The sequence below is a fragment of the Pararge aegeria genome, chromosome 12 (genome assembly GCF_905163445.1).
Source record: "Pararge aegeria chromosome 12, ilParAegt1.1, whole genome shotgun sequence".
In the NCBI taxonomy this organism is placed as follows: Eukaryota; Metazoa; Arthropoda; class Insecta; order Lepidoptera; family Nymphalidae; genus Pararge; species Pararge aegeria.
This window is the reverse complement of record NC_053191.1, coordinates 2,456,116-2,477,580: the sequence shown is the minus strand read 5'-3', so window position 1 is coordinate 2,477,580 and position 21,465 is coordinate 2,456,116. Positions and strand designations below refer to the sequence as shown.

General features: G+C 35.4%; 3 protein-coding genes across 6 annotated transcripts in view; 2 read left to right on the top strand and 1 right to left on the bottom strand.

The window, feature by feature from the left end:
- The window catches only part of LOC120628237 (rhomboid-related protein 1), a 29,273-nt gene extending 24,612 nt beyond the window's left edge, over positions 1-4,661 (bottom strand). For all 4 annotated transcript variants that reach the window (XM_039896507.1, XM_039896508.1, XM_039896509.1 and 1 more), the window contains exon 1: positions 4,344-4,661. In XM_039896507.1, coding sequence (XP_039752441.1) covers positions 4,344-4,427 — 84 coding nt within the window. In that variant the 5' untranslated portion in view covers positions 4,428-4,661. The remainder of the gene's footprint in view (positions 1-4,343) is intronic.
- Positions 4,662-5,497: 836 nt separating this feature from the next.
- Positions 5,498-10,505, top strand: LOC120628115 (myoneurin-like). The gene is made up of 5 exons (XM_039896338.1): positions 5,498-5,947; positions 6,588-6,731; positions 7,743-7,877; positions 8,943-9,044; positions 10,122-10,505. Exons 1-5 carry the CDS (start codon positions 5,813-5,815, stop codon positions 10,359-10,361), a joined length of 756 nt encoding a protein of 251 aa, XP_039752272.1. The 5' UTR covers positions 5,498-5,812; the 3' UTR covers positions 10,362-10,505.
- A 2,927-nt stretch (positions 10,506-13,432) lies between these two features.
- On the top strand, positions 13,433-19,801 carry LOC120627885 (Meckel syndrome type 1 protein). Its single transcript, XM_039896002.1, has 7 exons — positions 13,433-13,506; positions 14,277-14,768; positions 14,901-15,096; positions 16,037-16,192; positions 17,099-17,231; positions 18,427-18,662; positions 19,219-19,801. The coding sequence occupies exons 1-7, from the start codon at positions 13,433-13,435 to the stop codon at positions 19,450-19,452; spliced, it is 1,521 nt and encodes a 506-aa protein (XP_039751936.1). The 3' UTR covers positions 19,453-19,801.
- The last annotated feature ends 1,664 nt before the right edge of the window (positions 19,802-21,465 follow it).

Genomic DNA, 21,465 nt, shown 5'->3' with positions numbered 1-21,465 from the left:
TATACATATCTAACATGTGACAATATCAAATCGGTGAAGACCGGCCGCCAACCACACTGAGGCAGCATAATAAGTTCAAGCTTACATCTCTCTTTTTTTTTCGTCTACCAAAGAGTATAACCGTACCCAGTAGGACAAATGATAATAAAATTCATATGAGTACTTTAAGATCTGCACTCTGCAGTTATCAATTCATGAGTGAATCGTCATGTGTTGTTCTTATCACGTATCAAACAATGGTAATCAAATAAAAACAAAAATGCGTGAACGATGGAAAGTTCTTCTTAAATAGGTACCTAGGTACGGTGAAGGAAAACATCGTGCATGCCTGAGAGTTCTCGATAATGTTCTGAAAGGTGTGCGGAGTCCACCAATCAGCACTGGGCCAGCGTGGTGGACTACGGCATTTACGAGTACATCTTCTCATTGTGTGTGGAGGCCTGTGCCCTGTAGTTGGCCGGTAATGGGTTATTATGGGATAAATTCCAATATTATGTTTCTATGAATCCAATGCCTACAATGCTATTTATTAAAAAGAAAACATTTAATTGTTTGGCAGACCGCCAACCTTGTTACGCTTTGGCAACTACTATCCGCGTATGAGCGATTTTAGAACGTTGCAATGTTATATTAACAACGATTTAAATCGGACATAGTCACATCATTTTCATCATAGTCCTCGGTAGCCTACTACCTGCTAGTCTTCTGGAACGAACTTGGATATTGATGACCTCCCTGGCGCAACGATGAGATCTGTGAATTCATGCAGGAAGTCCCGGGTTTGATTCCCGGCAGGGACAATTTAGGAATTTATAATTTCTGAATTTTCTCTCTGGTCTGGTTTGGTGGGAGGCTTTGGCCGTGGCTATTTACCAACCTACCGATAAATACGTGCCGCTAAGCGATTAAGTGTTCGGTGCGATATCGCGTAGAAACCCCGTAGGTTAGCCCGCTACCGTCTTAGACTGCATCATCACTTAGCAGGTTATTAAGTACGCTTAGCCTCAGACGCTGTGGTAGACAAAGTCCGAATGGCGCCAGAAATCTGGGACCTCGTCTTCGTCGGCAAAGACGCAGTGCACAGGTTGTATGAGATGCCTTCTTGGAGTTATGATATAGATGCATTGAACACAGAATTAAGAGCATACAGAAACCGTGTACAAGACTAATATTGAAGCATCAAAAAGCACTTTACTTTAGTAGTGTTTCTCGAACAGGCGGTAAGTCAATTCATTCCATTTAGCGTTTGACGGTTATTATCGTACCTATACTGTAGCGTTTACCATAAAATGGGGAAAAGTTTGTGTGCTAGCAGCACTCCGCGGTGTGAAGTGAAGTGAAGTGCGCGGTGCGTTTTCACTGTTTATGGACACAATGCACTGCATGCAATGGCTGTGTGAGGGTCCTGTATCTTCTTAATTCTGGTGCACTGAAGTGTGGGGCATAAAAAATGCTTGGGCCGTCTCGACTTGAAGGTAACTTTGTTTAGGTACAGTTTACGCCATCAACCATAATTTATTGAGTCTATCGGCGCTCACGACGACGTTTCGATCGTCACCGTAAACGTCTGTTTGAAAGCTTTCCAGGACATCGGTGTTAGTGCTTATATTTCTGATTGTAACTTAATGGTCTTCGTGAATCATTACAGCAATATCTTAAAAAGGGACGACCTCGTGGCTAACGAAGTCGCCGGTAGGTATAAAAAAAGCTTTTATGATCATAGGCGGTATAATAATATTTATCATAAAGTTTACCTTATGACTTGATAAAAAAACAATGTCAAGTTTAATGATAGCGTCGTGATATAAGGAACGGAAAGGCGTGTATTTACCAACACGTTAGTCATAAATATTATTTCAAAGAATACACATAAGTGATTCATATCAATTCATATCAATACAAAAAAAAAAATTACAAAGAAAACGTTTTTTTTTGTACCCAATATGCTCCGAAAGTACTTAATTCGTTCTTTGAATGTTTCGTTTATAACCATTTCTTCGCCAAAAGAAATCTAAACTATCACAAAGTAACATAGGCTGCGATAAATTTTCATAAAATAAGGGATGCAGAAGAAGAAGGCAGAAGAAGAAGGGATAAAGTGATTTCATAAAATAATGATGATTTTCATGAATAAGAAAAATTGCAATAATGAGACACAAAATAGGAAATTTTTTAGCTAAGTTATTTGTGTGTTAAGTAGTTAAATATCACTTGCTTCAACGGTGAAGGAAAAGATCGTGAGGAATCCTGCATGTGAGTGGATTCCACCAATCCGCACTGGACCAACGTGGTGGACATTATGGTGAGCTCTCAGGAATGCATGTTTACTCACGATGTTTTTCTTCTCCATTAAAGAAAGTGATTTTTAATTGCTTAGAACGCACTTAACTTCTAAAAGTTTGAGATGCGGTACGAGTTTGAACGCCTTTGAGACCTATATAAACTAATAGGTTTATATTATTTATAACATTTAGTTTATATAAAACCTTGCAACGCTCCGCGGTGCTACACGCAAAACAACGCCACTCCAGACCTGAAAAGCGTAATCCAACAAAGTTCTTATATCTATATGAAGCTTTTCTTATTTATATTGAAAGATTCTTTCGTAATTGTGTAAAGGTTGACCTAACTGATGTCAGCCAATGTGCACTTCCCATTTTAAGTGAATGTGTATAACTAATGAATTCAAATCTATGTTTCCACATTATAATAGGAACATTGGGTACATTCATTGAGCCATAGTAATTGTCGGAGTGATAATAGTATTACGGAAAAATAATAGTACAGAAAATCATATTGCAGCTTAATGATTGTTTACTTGTGTTCTAGGTAGGCAGGTACCTTGTTCTTAGTTTTATTATATAATTTTAATCTTAACTGTCGAAATATGATTTGCATGTTCACGATTATAGGGATATATTTGAGGGTATAGAACAGAATGTTTTATGTTGTGCACATCAGACTGTAACCCGCAGCATGTTCTACAAAATGACTAAGGGAATATAACAGAGAATGGGCAGCAGTCTGACCAGCATGTTGATGATGGGTAAACCCTGCCCTTGAGAGAACCCTGCCCTGCTTTCAGTTTAGCAGTGAGTTATTACGCTATTAATGATACACTGTGTGCCATACAAACTTTTTTGTGCTACAATAGATTCTGGAATGTAAAAAGGATCAAATAACATATATTTGATCCATTATACTGTATAAAAAATAATAAATTAACCAACCAACTTGATTTTTGTCACAGCTAGTTGAAAGTAAGGAGTGTAATATAGGATGTCTACCAAGTACCTCAACTGATTGTTGGAAACTGGTATACAACAGGTTCCCCAGGCATCTAACAAAGCCAACAAGAGGGACATGCTGTGGTGGTTTTTAGTTTGGGTATACCCCTTTAGAGGGGGGAGTCCCACATAACCTCCATCCTGCCCAAGGGTCGGAGTTAGCAATAAAGCTTTTCCACCACACCAAAATAAACAGGGTAATATAGGCTACTATTTATAATATAGGCTGATAAAAACAGATTTGTAAAAAAACCGTCATAAATAAACGCAGGCGAAGAGTGAGGTCCCAAAGTCTCTGTTCCAAAAGGCACAAAAATGAAGCTGCTATCCAGGTTTTCATATTTACGTTTTTTATTTTATCTTATCTTTTATTTTTTTTTTATTTATTATTACACAATTTTCTTTTTTTTTTTAATTATACAATACTTTTAAATTATATTATTTTATAGCATATCCATATCCGTTTTAAAGCGTCACTCTCAGTGCCTACTGTCCAAACGTCACGTCTGGCTTCAAGGAAGATCAGCGCTGTGTCTTTAACAGGCACTGCAAACATGCTGAGTGAAGACCATTTTGGGATCACACCGTTCCTATAATTGTTGTGTAGACTATTAAGTTTTTAATTCTAGTGGGTGTTAAAATCGCAGCATTGAGAGGGAGTGCTTCTAGCGGATAAGAGCCCCGGCACGCATCACTTTTAATATCATTTGCTTTAAACGGAGAAGGAAAACATCGAAAGGGAAATCCGCCTGCCTGAGAGTTCTCCATAATGTTCTTCACGGCGTGTGAAAACTACCCATCGGAACTTAGCCAGCGTGACAACGGCCTACACCCTTCTCATTCTGAAAGGAGACCCGTGCGCTGTAGTGGGTCGGTAAAGGGTTGATATGATGATGATAATGAATTCAAACTCAAAACATTAAGAGATATTCATAAAAATTCAAACCAACTTTCACTTACAAACATTACAGCAACAGTGTAAACAATACGTAAGTGGCACATCTATTTATTTTACGAACGGCCCAATAATCTAGGACAATGTAATGAAACAAATACCTTAGTAAATATTCTTCTCCAGTAAAGATCTGATCTCGTTGGTGTGAGAGGTATGGAAACCGTGGTTTCACGTCCTGACGGCATTCTTCTTTCACAAAATTCTGATTGCAATTACCTAGGTAAAACTGTAAACACTTCTTTAAAATTTATAGTTTACTTGTAGCACATTATTACACGTACATTTTAAAGGGCCTTTGATATAACATGATGTATTTATTGCTAGCACACGATAAGATAGCGTAAGCGATTATGATTATCCCGATGTATTGTTTTTATTTGTATTTACTTAGTCGAAAACAACCAGCCACCTTTGAAATGTTTTGCAACTGAACTGAATGAAAAGTTGATTAAAGAAATGTCAACAAGGTAATGATTGGAAACATGAAGTTATAACTAAATATGGAGAGTAACTAGTGGAACCAAAAATAGACACTAATTTATTATTAACATTTTAGTGAAATAATATTTATTTACAATATATAAATTAACAGTTTAGTGAAATAATATTTATTTACAATTTTTATTCAACTTAAAAATAATCGTATCTTTATCTGTGGTTTACCCAACGAAACGCTAACCATTTTTTTTCTTATTTTGTAGAATAATAATTAATATTTTATTTGGAGTAATAACAGAAGTATTTGTATAATGCGGTACTAATCACCAGCAGCATGATCTTTGATCCATTTCTATTATTTAGAAGATTTGGAAAAGCGATTTGTTCAATCTATTTCTTTATTATACCGTTAGCCATTAGTGCGGCAATTATGTTTTTAAAGCCTGGTTTATGGTACATACATTAATAGCTGTGTAAATAAAAATATTTTTCATGGTAATATTTTAGCACTGAAAAGTAGTCCGATTTCCTATTATCACTATATCATTCTCTAGTTACCAATTCACTTTTTGGCCTTGACTCTCGCAAATCTACGCTTAGTTAACCTAATACCAGCCAGTTAGTTAATTTTATGTGTATATATAATATATTAAAATATTTGTATTTAGAAATATAGCATATAGCATGGGAAGAATGAAAAGAAGATAAGAATTACCTATTCGACTTCCACACTTACTAACAGCTTCATGGTAAAACCTGTCAAATTGCTTTCTTCGTAATCTGTGCTTATTACTGTGTAAATGACGAGAGTCTAGATTCGATTTAATGGCAGTTTATATTATTAAACAATTATTTGTTTTTATTTTTTTAAACTGTCAATAGGTATGTCTAGAGTTAGGTATTTCGTATTGAATTGACTCGACTATAGGAGTTACTATAAGGACTTAAGGAGTACTAAGTAGAAAGTAAAATAGTGAAACTGTAAAATCCCTTTGGGCGTAAAACGAGAAAACGAAAAACCCAAAAAATGAAATTATGTCATTCATCCAATAAATTACAAATTTAAAATAAATAAGATTTCTAGACACCTTCTTTCTAGTTCACCTGCCCCAAATATTAATAATTTGAAGCAATGGAGTTAGAGCAGAAGAAAAAAAATATAATGTTCTATGAGACATGTAGACTGTGTTTAGACGAACACGGGCACTGTGATATATTCGAGAGAGATGGTTTGTCAGAGGACATTCACAGGTGTATTGGAGTAAAGGTAATTGGTTAAAGTTACATTATTTATGCCCGTTTTCATTAAACCTAAGCATCGCCAAGCATAGAATGCCTAAGGATTTAGGCGATGAAACGATTCTAAGTGATTCTATTTGTGAACGGTCGGTGTACTTATTTTGGCTACGAATCCGCTTACATAAGGCGTTACCTATTAAGACATTACCTTGTTCTTCACGAAATCAGGCATGAATGATTGGAGCATATCACAATCTTAATTGGCCTGCTTATTACACTCCACGAGATTTTCGCTCATATACTTCTTCTTACTACTACTCATATACTTCTACTTACTGCTTACAATGTTATCTCCGAATTCCTCAAAACTATATCTAAAGTGGTGATAGCCAAAAGGTAAGGCTTTGGGTCCCCTTCTGGGGGCACCATTTTAAATATCACTAGCTTTAACTGAAACCTGCATGTCCGTAAGTTCTCCATAATGTTCTCACAAGTGTGGGAAGGCTACCAATCTGTGAAATACAAATTCACCAGTGTGGAGAAGAGTTTATATGCTCATTATGTAAGGGGGGTGCCCAGTAGTGGGCAGGTAATGAGTTGGTAGGGTTGATGGTGCCCATGAATAAGGACTGTATGGATTCTTAATAATCTGTTATACTTTTTTTTAGGTTAAACTCTCAGATAATTTGCCACAAAGAATATGTAAAACCTGTTTAGATATTGTAGAGAAAGCAACAAAGCTCAGTGTAACTGCAAAAAAAAATGAACATCATCTCAAGATTCTATTCTGTGATGAAGAGCAAGAACCAAAGGTAGTATATTGTATGATACTAAACAATTTGTCTGCTTACCATTATTAAGATTTTTAGCGCAGTATGAAAGCCAGGCTCCAAACTCACAGGCTGATCAGGAGTATGGTCTTAATATAACTGCCATACCACTAACTGGTTAGCCTGCATCAAAAGTTACTAACAGGTGATATTGCAGACAAGGGCTAGTGACTACTGGAAAAAGAAAAGTGTGTGCGTGTAACCTCTATGCACAATTTAAGTAAACTTTTATTATTATTTATTCATGAAAGAGTAAAATGTTCCTGGGACTCCACCAGTTCATTTAATATTCACTATTTCATTTTATATTTTATTTAAAATTCATAAATATCACTTTCAAATTTTATAAATATTTTCATTTGTTAAATAGAATAATTGATAGTAGAAAATTGAAGGTTAAATTAGCATGTATCAATATAACCTTGTTATTGAATATCAAAGAAAGTTTCAATCGTCAGAAAATTTGTTGATAATTTATTTATTAGAAAAGTAATAAATTGATCCAATTCAAAATATTAGAAATAAAGAATCCTAATTGATTATGATATTTGCCACTGGCTGGTGTAGTCAAGAAGTTTGGAGTATATGACATATACTTACAACCAATCCAAATTATTATTATTAAATAGCGGAAACTACATAGAAGTCTGAGGTAAGCGTTACTTCCGTCAGTAAAAAATCTGAGTTACTCTCTAGTCGCGCCTAAACAAGTTTTACTTTAAAAAAAATATTCAATTTAGACCCTTGTTATTCTGTTTTCCTCAAGCCATTTCTGGGAGAAAGGGTGTCAAGTCAAAGTCAAATATTTCTTTATTCAAATAGGCACATAGATGGCACTTTTGATGCGTATATTACATGTAAAATATGACATAGAAGTGTGTTGATAGCGATAATTAAATTTGCCAACTTAAAACTAAAGCTACAAGGGTTCCGAGGGTGGTGAAACATAGTATCGGAAAATGAATAATAATAAAATTATTTCCATCATTCAAGGACACCGGTCAGGAACCAATAGAAAACGTAACCAGTACACATTTTGGAGAAGAAAATTCTTGCTACGAGAAACACTCTGCCATTGAAAATTTCTTAAAAGTAAGAATGGACCTGTTTGATTCTTCAGTGGCTGAGGTAATAAGAAAAAATTGATGTATCTTTATTGTAGTTACCAGTAGCAGAAGCTTATGTCTGCATATAATTTGTAACAAATAAAATAAAATAAAAATGAAACAATATTACGTTAATTTCTTCAGATACAACTTTTATCCTCTATGCTACACCCTTAACAGTTGTTTTAAAAATAAGTAAAGAGGTACTAATAATTATGCTAAATTTAATTTAATTTAACCTTAAACTTCAAGCAGATTTACCAATACCCTCAAAGAAATGAATATAATAGAATTACGAGTATATCCATAACTTTGATAAACATGCCATATCCGATTTTGACAGGACTTTTTTATTTGGAAATCTTCTAAAGGAGTGAAATGTGATTTGAAGACTGTTTAAAACTCCAGTGTTTTTCAAACTCAGTAACATTTGCTAAATGTTACGAAAGAGTTTTTGTCTGGGATGAATAGGGAATTGGAAGATTGCATAAAAAATCTCTCTCTCATTCTCTAGCAATCAATGCTGTAGAATAGGTGATAATAGATTGTATAGAAAATAAATTAATGAAAATTTTTATTTATTAGTATTTATTTTATTTATTAGGTTTACTTACAAACACTTACACTATAATCAACCTGTTTTAATTTAAACTGATTGTTATTTTGTATACATAATATTAATTTATTTTCCGTCAAGGAAAAATAATCTTTGAAACTGCATATAACTTTATATGAAAATAAACTCAAACTAATAATACAGTATTGTGGGATATATTTTAAGACGAACTTAAAAACTTCTATGCAAAATAATATAAATAAATATACTACGACAATACACACATCGCCATCTAGCCGCAAAGTAAGCTTAGCTTGTGTTATGGGTACTGAGGTGACTGATGAATATTTTATGAATAATATACATAAATACTTAGAATATACATATAAACACCCAGACACTCATGCTCATCACATAAACATTTTCCAGTAGTGGTAATCGAACCCACGGCATTGGACTCAGAAAGCAGGGTCGCTGGCAAACTGCGCCAATAGGCCGTCAAACATAATACATAACAACTGTAATTTTCAGGATACATTAATGACCAGTAAAGGAGATTGTAATCAACCTGACAGCTCACAGAAATCAGATAAATCAAAGAAGCCCGATAGAAGCTCTGAAAATATATGCAGTGTATGTTTTTTTTTTAATTATTTTGATACATTAGCGCAGTGCACTTCTAAAGGCGCAGCATGAGCCTAATCAAGTATTGTTCTCATTAGAAAGAAATAAAGTCAAAGTCAAATATTTCTTTATTCAAATAGGCACATAGATGGCACTTTTGATGCGTACATTACATGTAAAATATGACAAAGGATTTAGGAGAATTGTTAAAAAAAAAAAAAAAATATAGTATTTTCACTGATCTCCGCCGTACCTTCTCCATCTACATGAAAGCCATAAACAAGAATTTAATTTAGATTTAATCTTTTTTAAATTATTGCCAATTAATTACAAACATCAAAAAATAACTTTTCATTATTTTCGCTGATCACCTCCGTCGTACCTTCTCCATCTGAATAAAAGGCATAAACAAGAATTGAATTTAGATTGAATCTTTTTTAAATTGTTGCCAGACCTAAAAGATGGCCACTATGTGTCCGTCAACGTGAGGCATATGTGCTAAGGCTCCTGTAACTGTAATTACACCGGCATCCCTGTCCTCCAGACCGGAACACAGCATTGGCAGTAGTACTTGTCCAAACAAGCTCCGTCACAAAAAGCTCTACTACTATTTCCTACTAGTAGAAATACCCCATAGCATTGCAACAATGCTGCTTGACGGCAGAAATAAGCATGGCGCTTCTGGAAGAGCTCTGTCACAAAAAGCGGTCGGACTTATTATTATTAAATTCTTTATTGCACACACAAAAACAAAATACAAAGAGAAACACATTAGAAAATAAAAAACAAGTTAAGGTGTGCAAAAAGGTGTGTAAATGAATCCTAGTTAGATCGATTTATCGCCCCCGAAACACCCTGTATACTAAATTTCATGAAAATCGTTGGAGCCGATTCCGAGATTCCGATTATATAAACAAGAATTCTCATTTAAAGATATAAGATATATATTGTTCATACATATAATGATAATAAACTACATACTATAACGCTACATAAATAAAAAATAGTTTTTCAAACGACTTTCAAAAAGAGGCAAGGATTTTGCCTGACGTATGTCATCATAGATTCATCTCTCTCTATTTCCAGATATGTTCAAAGAAGTTCGACACGTATAGGAAGATGTACCATCACTCTAGGCTCCACAACAAGAACTACGTGTGCCCACTAGACGCATGCGGCAAGAGGTTCTCCACCAAAGGAGATATTGCGAAACACTTGCGAACACACACCGGCGAGAAACCGTTCCATTGCGATTTGTGCGACAAGAGCTTTGCTCAAAGGGTAACGCTTCGAAGTCATAAGGAAAGTTTACACAATGGGTCATGACCATTGCGCTGGGCTGGGAATACTGTTTACAGTATCTCATGATCAAAACTTTGAGTTCAGAATCTAGAAATCTGTAAGATACTAGCGGACTCCGGATCTGTCGGGCTAATTTGTGAATCTAAACCATCCAGGGTGCCACCAAAACGCACGCACGCACGTACCAAAACGTATACCCAAAATTCATTCAAATCGGTCCAGCCGTCCTGGAGGAGTTCAGTGACATACACACGTCCACAAGAAATATATATATAAAGATATTTCGGAGAGTGTGCTCAAGAACTGTATGATCTAGTTCCCCTCTCACCTTTTTACCATGGAACCGCGTAACGTAAGGATCTGCATCATGTTATATTTTTACACGCTTTTATTGAGTATGGAAATAAGTTAGATGTAATGTACCTGTATCTTAGTTTGGGCGTATATTATGTTCAGTAAGCGCGCCTATAAGCGTTTTAGCGATAATTTATTGAAGTGTAAATTTTTATTATTATTGTGTAAGAGATGGTTTTATGGATTTTTCCAGGTATTTAAAAAATATGAAAATAAAAATTCCAATGTAATTTAAGGAGCCCTAATTTATTTTGTTGGTCTTTATTATTTTTATTGTTTTATATTTTTAGATTGATGTGTTAACAGTCTAAAATGAGTTCTTATATAGGAGACAGACCGACAATCGACATACAGATTATTGCTGTCTAGTAGTTGGGATGTTGAACTGTGTGTTAGTTTATGGGGTTAGTCTTAATAGTTGGGCTTTCGGTTTTTCCGTTATGAAATTCTCCATTTAATAAACAATCTTATGAAAAGTTCTTAGATGGCAGATTGAATTTAGTATTGCTAATATCTTAATGTAAGAATAAGTGAAGGATAGCACTATCTAATTTTACATTCAATTCCATCTGCCAATTGAAGATTTTGTATTAAAATGCTAAATAAGGTTTTTTTTTTTCGTGTGGAAATCCTCATGAATACCGCACCATTGGTCATGTGGTTATGTCGGACTCGTACAGGCTAAAACCTCACGGTGTTACAACAAGTCGCGACCCGATGTAGATGTTAAAATAACCTAACCTAACCTAATCTTAATTATCGTGTAGCCCTTTACGGCCCGGCTAACGACCCGACATTGGTTTATTAATATTTGGCCTAGAAGATCTTAACTACTTTTTATTACATAATTAATTTGACTTTTTCCTTCCCATTTCGAAAAATAGCATAATCTGAATTAGAAGCTCTAACTTTTTCTAAAAAAAATAAAAAAATATTTCAAGTAAATAAGCACTTATGAAAAGTCGAGTCTGTCTGTTTGTAGTGACTCTACCACCGGTTTGGAAGGCTGATTCTACCAAGAAAAGAAGCCGGAAAGAAAAACTATATAAGAATAGCACTAAATAGAGATATGGCACTTCAGTTTAGCCATGTTTGTACCTTCAACCACATATGTGCGTATGTTTCGTATATTAACCATAATAGTAACTTTTTGACTAACAATAACAAAGTATTTGTCATCATTACTTAACTGCTAAAATATGTGTATATACTAGATAACAAAACAGAAAAAATAAATTCCTGTAAGACTATTTTCAAACACCTTTATGTAGTTTTATTTTGAGATATTATCTCTAAGAAAATCATTTCATTGTGTGTGTATTTAAAAAAAAAAGGTGTGTTAAAAAAAATATTAAAATTCATTTATTTCAAGTAAATGTTAATAACAAACAACATAAAAAGATATAATCTTTATGAATTTTGTGCCTCTCATTATTTTTTTTATATATTTAGATAATATTTAAAAAGTTAAAGTCAAAGAGTGTTCTGTCAGTCTGGGTATGTGAGTTGAGATATCTTGGCCAGTGATAAAGCCATCGGTATTTAATGGATCGTCTATTCAGGCCTGTTGTGTGTAAAATGCAAATACGTCCCCAGAAAGAAGGCCAAAGAAGATGAGCATTATATTATGATTTGAAGATATGGCTGTGGGCTGACATACCTATGCCTTTTCCTTAAAAAAAATATATAGATACAACGTGAAAATGAAAACCTAAATAATACTTCACAGGCTTTAGAGGTACACTATGTACTATCTATGAGACTTATCTGTGACACCGAACCCCTAATAGTTTTTGAGTAAACCACTGCCATAGTTTTTACTGAAAGAAATGAGATACAGCCCAAACATGACATGCAATATTAAAACCAAATGACTCTGGTCACGTAGCGTTAGTACTACGCCCGTATCGGTCTTTAATCTTTAATAGGGTGTCATAAGTAAACACTTTGAATGTTTTGACTTTGTATGGAAAAATATGCTTCTGAATTAATATTTTTACAGGGTGATTCCTTATGAAATATTCTTATGCATGCTTCAATATTATTTCGTTATTTTGTTATACGTTGTAACTTGTATAACAGAAGGTAAATAGGTATTATGATTTATGATATGTGTATGGAGGGTAGAGGTAAGGAGAGTCATCTTATATGGGAGAAAAGTTGAAAAAGTGTCCAGTGTATGCGCTAAATAACAGTTCAAAAATCCTCCACAATGGCGCTGGTGGATGCACAGGGTATGGTATGAATGTAGCAATCGTAGATGAATTGAAGTATGCCGAGTTAAAAAATTTAATGTCACTATCGACTAAAGTAGTTAATTATTGAGAATTTCAACAACTTACGTTGTACAAAATATTGTGGTAAATATAACCTTACTTCCTTGTATCTCCATACTTCCTTGTTTATTTTTCAAGCCTACTCTAACAATATTTATATTTGGCGCTTCTTTTAAGAGTTACCCTGATGCAAATGTGGCGCCATCCTACTTTAATACATTTTGACGACACTTTTTCATATACACAGATGACTCTCCTTACCTCTACCCTCCATAGATATGTGGTAACCATGGTAACAGCTTATAAACAATTCCGGCTATTTACTAAACATTTACGCTTGCATTAGGTATCCGTCTAAGTTTTCTAAAGTAATTTAATAAAATACGATTGAATATTAATAGTACGATTGATTTATAAAGTTTGAAAGAAAATGTTGTCAATAGCTTGTAGAAGAGTGCGTACAAAATGAGTAAGTTTATTTGCAACAAGTTAGCTGGTATTTATTGGCCTAAGCAACCTCTGGACGACATATCCATCAGGTAAGCGCAGATCTGTTTTTAATGTAAATCTGCTATTTTTAATTTGTTTGCATGTATAACAATATTAGTGCTGAACCGATTAAAAAAAAGGGTATTAAATGTTTAAATTTAGGCTATATTTTTTAAACTCATTAAATAATCATTATAAATATGTGTATCCGTAGGGGTTTTTAATTGTAGGCATTATGCTCCACCAATCATGAAAATTATGGCGACCCCGCACCGGTAAGTCGATCCCCAACGAGGTGGACGGATGACATCAGGCGAGTAGCTGGGAGCCGCTGGAGGCAAGCGGCCCAGGACCTCCCTACAAAAGACCTTTGCCCAGCAGTGGACGTCAATTGGTTGAGGTGATGATGTAATAATGAATCAAATGAATTGCTTTTGGTGTGGTTTCGAGAGTTAACCTATAACAATATTCAGTAAGGGTCTGATGACGGAAGATAATATAAGGCCTTATCCTCTATTCATTTAGAGCTACAGCCTTTCATAATGATAAAAAACTTTTGCTCTATATTTATCCCGAGATCAACACTTATCGAAACATGAGTTGTCATAAAAAATACGCAATGACAACCATGCCATCAGCTGTGTTTAAATTGATGGTCAAATGGGGTCACGGATTACTATGGTATCAGCAAAGAGATCCAAAAGGTCATTAATATTAAAGCAGTGATTTACATTTTAAACACGTTTACACGCATACATATACACGTGTAGATGCAATTTCAAGTCATTAAAATTGTAAATTACATGTATATAATTTCCAGAATCAAGCTGAAATGCAGAGAAGGTATTTCAGCGTTGCCAAAATTCGAAGACTACAAAGACAAATCGAACGAAGAAAATCTAAATAAACTAGATAACAATATAATTGAAGAACATGACTTTCGGTGGCAAAACAAAGTTTTCAGCAATTGGGAATATCAAAAATATTCCGATGTTTACAACTGCAATTCAGAAACAGAACTAAAATATCATGATCGGTTAAAACAACCTTATAATTACGAATGCAAAAAAGTGTTTTCTTACATCCATGAAGATTATTATTTACCTTTGCCTGTCACCAGTGAAAAAAAAGTTGGAAAAGCTATAGTTTCAATAGGAGATTGCTTCAATCGTTTGAATTTAGAAGATATTGGAAGTGACGGTGATATATCCAGTTCAATGAAGCATTTGTTAAGGAGTGAAGAGAATATGTCCTCATATGAGGAGCGATGGATAGCTATGCATATTGTTCTGGACAGTTCGGAGTATAATGAGTAAGTTGGTATTTAGGTATAAGCGGAGCTCTTTCTTTTAACTACCTTTCTATCTTTAGTCGTTAAAGATAGGAAAATATTAAATCCATAAAACCTTTTTTTATTGAGTTAATTGTATTTAAATCATTTCAGGGACTCCCAACTTCTGTTCAAGGAAGAACACATACTAGTCTCGTTATATCATAATGTAACATACAATTATCTTATAGTGACCCCTAATGTAAACGACATAGAGTTCAATGCATACTGCGTTGAGAACCAGCCAGAGATTGAGTACGGAGTGGAGATTGAGTTTGGAGAAGAGAATAGCGCAGAGTTAGAAGAGTTAGTGAGTAATATTTTTCATATTTTAAGTTTTCGCGATGTGGTCATATATATATATATGGGTTGGTTGGTTTCTGAGTTTGATCCCGGGAAATTTAGAATTTTATAATTTCAAATTTCTTCTACTTGTACTGCAAATGCCTCTTAAATACAGATTAAATAACAAAATAAAACAAAAAGACAGTCATCTCGCTGTACAGTCGTACTCACTGTATACAGTCGTCTCGCATGCTCGCAATGGTATGTGAGAAAATATATAGCAACTACAGTAGCAGACAGTATCAAAACACATTTCGTAGTTCGTAAAAGTAAACAAATGAAAAAAGTGTTGGCATAGTGTTATGGAACCAATGCCTCGTCTGTTTAAAAAAAAAAACGAAAGTTTTTCTTTATATTAATAATTGACGGATCACAGATAGCAGATGGTAACTAGAAAACCATAGCCTAGAAACATAGCGACACTTCGCAGGAAACGCAAGAAACTAGTCCCACAAAACGCCGCCCTGTGTTCATCAACCTAGTTAAGCCTTATGTGTCTTGAATTACTATCGTAGATAGTTAAGCCTTATGTGTCTTGAATTACTTCGGCAACTGCACCCTTCAGACCAGCAGGTTGATTACGTATCACTACTTACAGACAATGCAATCTGTCAAGCTGTCACACACGTCACTTCTATGTTTTTTTTATGCAAATGTAACGTTTGTCAGCAAAGATCGCGTGAATTACCTACGCCGGTCGCAAGCCTCTTGTGAGATACTTCATTGCCTTGCGGAACAGAGCAATGTTGCTTGGCGGCAGAAATAAATTCAAAATCCAAATTCAAAAATGTTTTATACATTTAACATGTTAACTGCATTCGTTAACTTAAAACTAAAGCTAGGATAAGCTCTCGTCCCTAAACGCGCTACTAACCACTGTTTTCTTTATTCATCTTTCATTACAGTTAAACAACCTTCTAAAGAAGTGGGAAAAGCAACAGAAGAAGCTATTAAGCTTTGTGATGCCCCCTCTTGGTCGCAAAAATTACTTTGTGACATTCGAGATTATTTCAGCAATGGATTTCGATATGGACAACTTATATATAGAGTTCCATATAAAGGTGATACAATAATTTAAGATGATCTTTATCTATTAAAAAAAATATATATACAACGTGTAACTGAACTACGAAATAATCTTGAAGGATGCATAAGTATATACCATAAGGAATCACTTAGTAAAAATATTAAATCAAAATAAGCATATCTATTTTTCCATACAAACGAATTCAAAACATGCTAAGTGTTTACTTATGACAACCCTATTGAAGATAAAAGACCGTCACGCGCCTACTAATATAGTTAATGGAATCACATGATTTTAATTTTGCATGTGATGTCAGGGCTGTATCTGATTTGTTGCAGTAAAAACTATGGCATTGGTTTATATCTTCAGAGACAGTATATAATGTACCTCGAAATCCTGTGATGTATTATTTCAGTTTTCATTTACATGTTGTATATAAGGCAGGCTTTACTGTTCTTCAATGTTGAAGCTTTTTTTTATCTATAATACCACAATTACCAAACAATTCCGTGTTGGTTTATTTTTATGCGTAGCAGACGTCGCACTTTACAGCTGCACTGCTAACATGGGAAGGGAGCGCCAATGCTCGGAGTTTATAAAACCGCGAGAGAATATTTTTTCAAAGCTGGATCAGTTATTTCTGTACGCGCTCACAACTAAATTAACAAATAAGAGAAAAATGGAGATTTAATATCTCCGAACCAAAACCATCATGAATTATTTGTTAATTTAGTTGTGAGCGTGTACAGAAATAACTGATCCAGCTTTGATAAAATATTGTCCGTTTACCATTATACATTGTAACACTATGTTACTTTATATTTAAGCGCACACTGCAAAAACTGAGCTGGCTTCGATAAAATATTGTCCGCTACATCTAATGCTTTATGATCTCAATCTCATCTCATCTATCTTATCGTTTTTATGAATGCTGTATTAGATATCAGATGACCTGCAATGCAATGGCGACTTGCGCGGCCGCACTCACATCAGCAAACATTTGACCACTGAGAAGTACGAGTGGAAATACGGACATACTGTGGAATTGGAGCTGGAATGTGCTACGGGGATAGGTAACCTTTTTATTCGACTAAAAGTTAACCTTTGGCATATGACCTGCAGTTGAGTTAACAAGTTCAAAAATGTGTCAATTGAATTCGGAATGCCGTCTAGAAAAAGTTTCGGAAGTATATGTGTATTAGCACATAAATAATTGCAAATTGTTATTAACGAATTAAATAAAGAAAAAGAAAAATAGCATTTACTTTTTTGTTAATAACTCAAAAACTATTCATTTCAAGGAATTTCAGAAAATATAGAGAAGGAAATTTCTAAGAAGAAAGTCTCGACTCCGAAAACTCTATCTCTATTATTTATAATCATAATTTCTGAACGGTACGCAATAATATAAAGCCTCATACTTTCTCTACGCGGCACCATATTAAAACTTCTTTGCCGTTAAAGTGTGCAGGGTGTGTAACCTCCCACCAGACGAGGCGAGGAAATTTCAGACAATATAAATTCTTAAATTGCCTCGGTCGCTGCACCTCCCTCTTACAAGTCTATATTGTTAACCATTACACCGAGGAATGTTAATTGTGTTCAGTAGTAAAGCTTTTTGTGACAGCTCGTCCGGGGAAGTACCTACTATCGCCAAGCTTATTTCCGCTTAGCAACATTGTTGCAATGCTGGGTTCCGGTCTAAAAACGTGGTCGCCGGTGTAATTACAAGCGCATGTGGCTTAACATCTACGCCTCAAATGGGATGGACATAGGGCGGCATGTTGCAGGACTTGGTCCGTCAATTATCTTATTATATATATAAAAGAGAAAGTGTGTGGGTATGTTCCGTATCGGCTCCGAAACGGCTGGACCGATTTCTATGAAACTTTCAGGGAATCTCCGGATTGACCTGGCGAGTAATCCTGTAAAGTTTGGTGACGATCGGAGCACTCATATTTGAACTGTCAAACTGTCAAATACAGCTTTTATTTACTATGATAATATTCTATTGTTGGTTGTACATGGGTGTAGATAATGATCTTCACCCACTCGAGAAGAGAATAGAAGAGACTGAATACGGAGAGAAATAAATGATTTAATATATTATGAGACTTAAATTAAAAATTTAATGATGTAAGGTTATTGTTTAAATAAAATAAAGCAAAATCTAGCCCGGCGAAGCGGGCTGGGTACGCTAGTTACTATTAAAAAAAAACACTATTCCAAATCTCGAAATCTAGCATATACCATACGTAATTCTTTTAGAACCGGTTCCTATAAAGATCTATCTAGAAGCGATATCGGTTGATTGGTGGGGCCGTCACCGCACTGAAGGATACAGTTATCTCCCTCTCTCCTTGGAGCCGGGGGAACATACGCGACATCTATCCTGCTCTCGCCCGGAAGAGTTAGACACAGTAAAAGCAAACAATCGAAGATTTTTTGTTGGCGGGTGTCATTTGATCAAAGATTTGGACGTTTTGGCCAATCCTCAATTGCACGTAAGTTGTTACCAAATTCATTGAATATTGGATAAAACTTTGGAAGCAGGCATTTATTTGCGGGATTCTATGATATATTATAAAAATTAAGCTTAATATGCTATACTCCGCTAAAAGTCGGGGAATATGTATTGTGTTATTCATAATTATAGTGAAATAATATCCAAACAAACGGGGGTAAACTTCTCCTATTCCCTGTTCCAGGTGGACACGTTATTTATATCCCCTGTCAGGGGATATAATCGGGGGATAATATGTTTGTCTCCTGCTGTGCTAGCCCTGCAGCACGGCTATCATGGGCGGGAGGCAATTATATCCCCGGGTAATCTTTTCCCACGGCTTCATCAACTCTCAGAGCACTGGCGCACAAGTGGAAATAATATCCAAATAATATACTTACTTATGTGTAATAATAAACGGGGGTAAACTTCTCCCTTTCCATGATCCCGTGCTTTACAAGGTGGACACTTTAATTATATACCTTGTCAGGGGATATAATCTGGGGATATAATTTAAGTCTCCTGACCGTGCAAGTCCTGCGGGTTTATTGTTACAGAACGCCAACTTCAGATATACAGAGACAGGCTCTATCTCCGTCCGTTGGAGGACTATCTCTCAATCTCGCTCCCCCGGCGCCGCCTGCTTCGCCCCGTCCCCCTCCACCGCGGGGTCCTCCACAGCCTTGCTGAGTGGAGCGGAAGCAGTGCTGCGACAGTACAGGAAGGCCAAGGCAACGCTGGCCGCCGCTACGAGTAGCGTGCCGGAACACATGCATTCAAAGGACGGGTAGACGATAAGCAGTGGCGTGAATCAGTAAGAGTTATAAAAAACTTTAGGTTAGGCTTTGTGAGAATTACAAAAAAGCCTAACCTTAAATATTTATAACTCCTACTGGAGATTTTCTTCATTTTATATAATCTGCATACCCACTATGTACGCCACTGACTATAAGTATAAGAGCGTAGCGACCTTGAACTTTTCAGCCTGTTTACGGCATACTGCTGAGCAAAAGGCTCCTAGAAGACGCGCCTTGGAAAAAGCTCTCTGGCGCAACGGTGAATTTAAGCAGTAGGTCTGGTGTTCGACTCGCGGCTGGAGAATATGGGAATTTATAATTTCAGAATTTTTTTCTGGTCTGGCCTGGCTAGTTACCACTCTGCCGACAAAGACGTGCCGCTAAGCGATTTAGTGTTCCGGTGCGATGTCGAGTAGAAACCGAATTAGGGTATGACTACTATACTCCCTAAAAGGTAAGCCCGCTACCATCTTGGACTGCATCATCACTTACCCCCAGGTGAGATTGCAAGTGGAATAAAAAAAAAGCTCGCATTAGTAAAACGTTTTTGTTACCTTTGACCTTGAATAACTTAAGATACAAGAAGTTGTGAGACTCTTGAGACAACTTTTAAAACACCAAAATAAAAGGTGTTTACGAGTGTGTACGAGTTACAGAGTACAGCTAATTATTCCGAAATTGATCCCTATTTGCTAACGTAACTCCACTATAGTCGTAAAAATGTAATAGGCCCGTTTTGACACTTGTCATCGCGACGTAACTAGTTATGGAACCATAAGACTCTGTACTCGATACTCACGATAAATCAATTCAAGTTTGTATCAGTACTTGATAATATCATTATTATGTATTGTAAAGTGTTCGTTCGTTCAAAGTATTCCTTTAACTTCACAACCAATACGCGTGACTGGCTGTTGATTATACGTCCACTTTTCAACATGTTGAAACAGAGTTAGTACTATATAACAAAAAACACAAAAATCGAGTCAAATCACTATGTTTAAATTAATGTCCAAAATAGAAGAGCCATAGTTAACGTAATAGTAAACAATATATATCAAACTTAAACGAGCGCACAGTCAACTTTACAAGATGAGGAACGAAAAACTGCGCAGTGCGCACGGGGACGCTTCAGTCATGTGCCGCTTGGTCAGATACATCATCTCAGACTCATTATTTAGAACCCATTTTGAGAACCAAGCTCATTCTTTGCAGTAAAGATAACTACACAATATTTAATTTCGATATTCAGTAAAAAAATGGTTACAGCTCTATTATAAAAAAAAAAAGACTGAGAACGTAACTGTTTTTTGAACGTTTCGCAACAATTATAAATTGCATGATACTATGAAGTAAGCGCAAAAAGAATAATCGCGATATATTCTTTCATATTATTTAACGTCCCAAAAAAATTTACGTATTTTTTAAAACACTGTATGTAATTGTTTTTAATTTTTTTGTTTCTTTCATTTTTGTTCTAAGTTACATTCTATGGTCTTGCACAAATGTCAAAACGGGCCTATTACATTTTTCCGACTATAAGTAATAACATCTGAGTGTTCAGTGCGAGATTTTTCATCTATTCCATCGCGTAAAAGTTAACTATGATTTTGTATGGCGTCGAAAGAGTGCCATCTCTGGTCCCTAGATGGCGCGATTCGACAAATCATTGTTAACTTTTACGCGATCGAATAGATGAAAAATCTCGCACTCGGCACACAGAGAGAGCGCAGCGAACGTGACATTTTCGTATTTATGTAGCGCCTTTTGATAAAAACAGAGCAATTTTCAGCGCACACGTGATGGACGAACGAAATGAAACGATTCGTCCAGTGAACACAAGATGCCTCGATTTTACTTTACACCGGTTTTAGTTCGAGGCGAATAAAGGAGGGAATTATCTAGAAAATAAAACGACACTGTATGTGAATGATGAATATTACTTATCTATTCGTTACATTTATGATCAGGTATTTGACATATACTTTAAATAAAAATTAAAAAGTC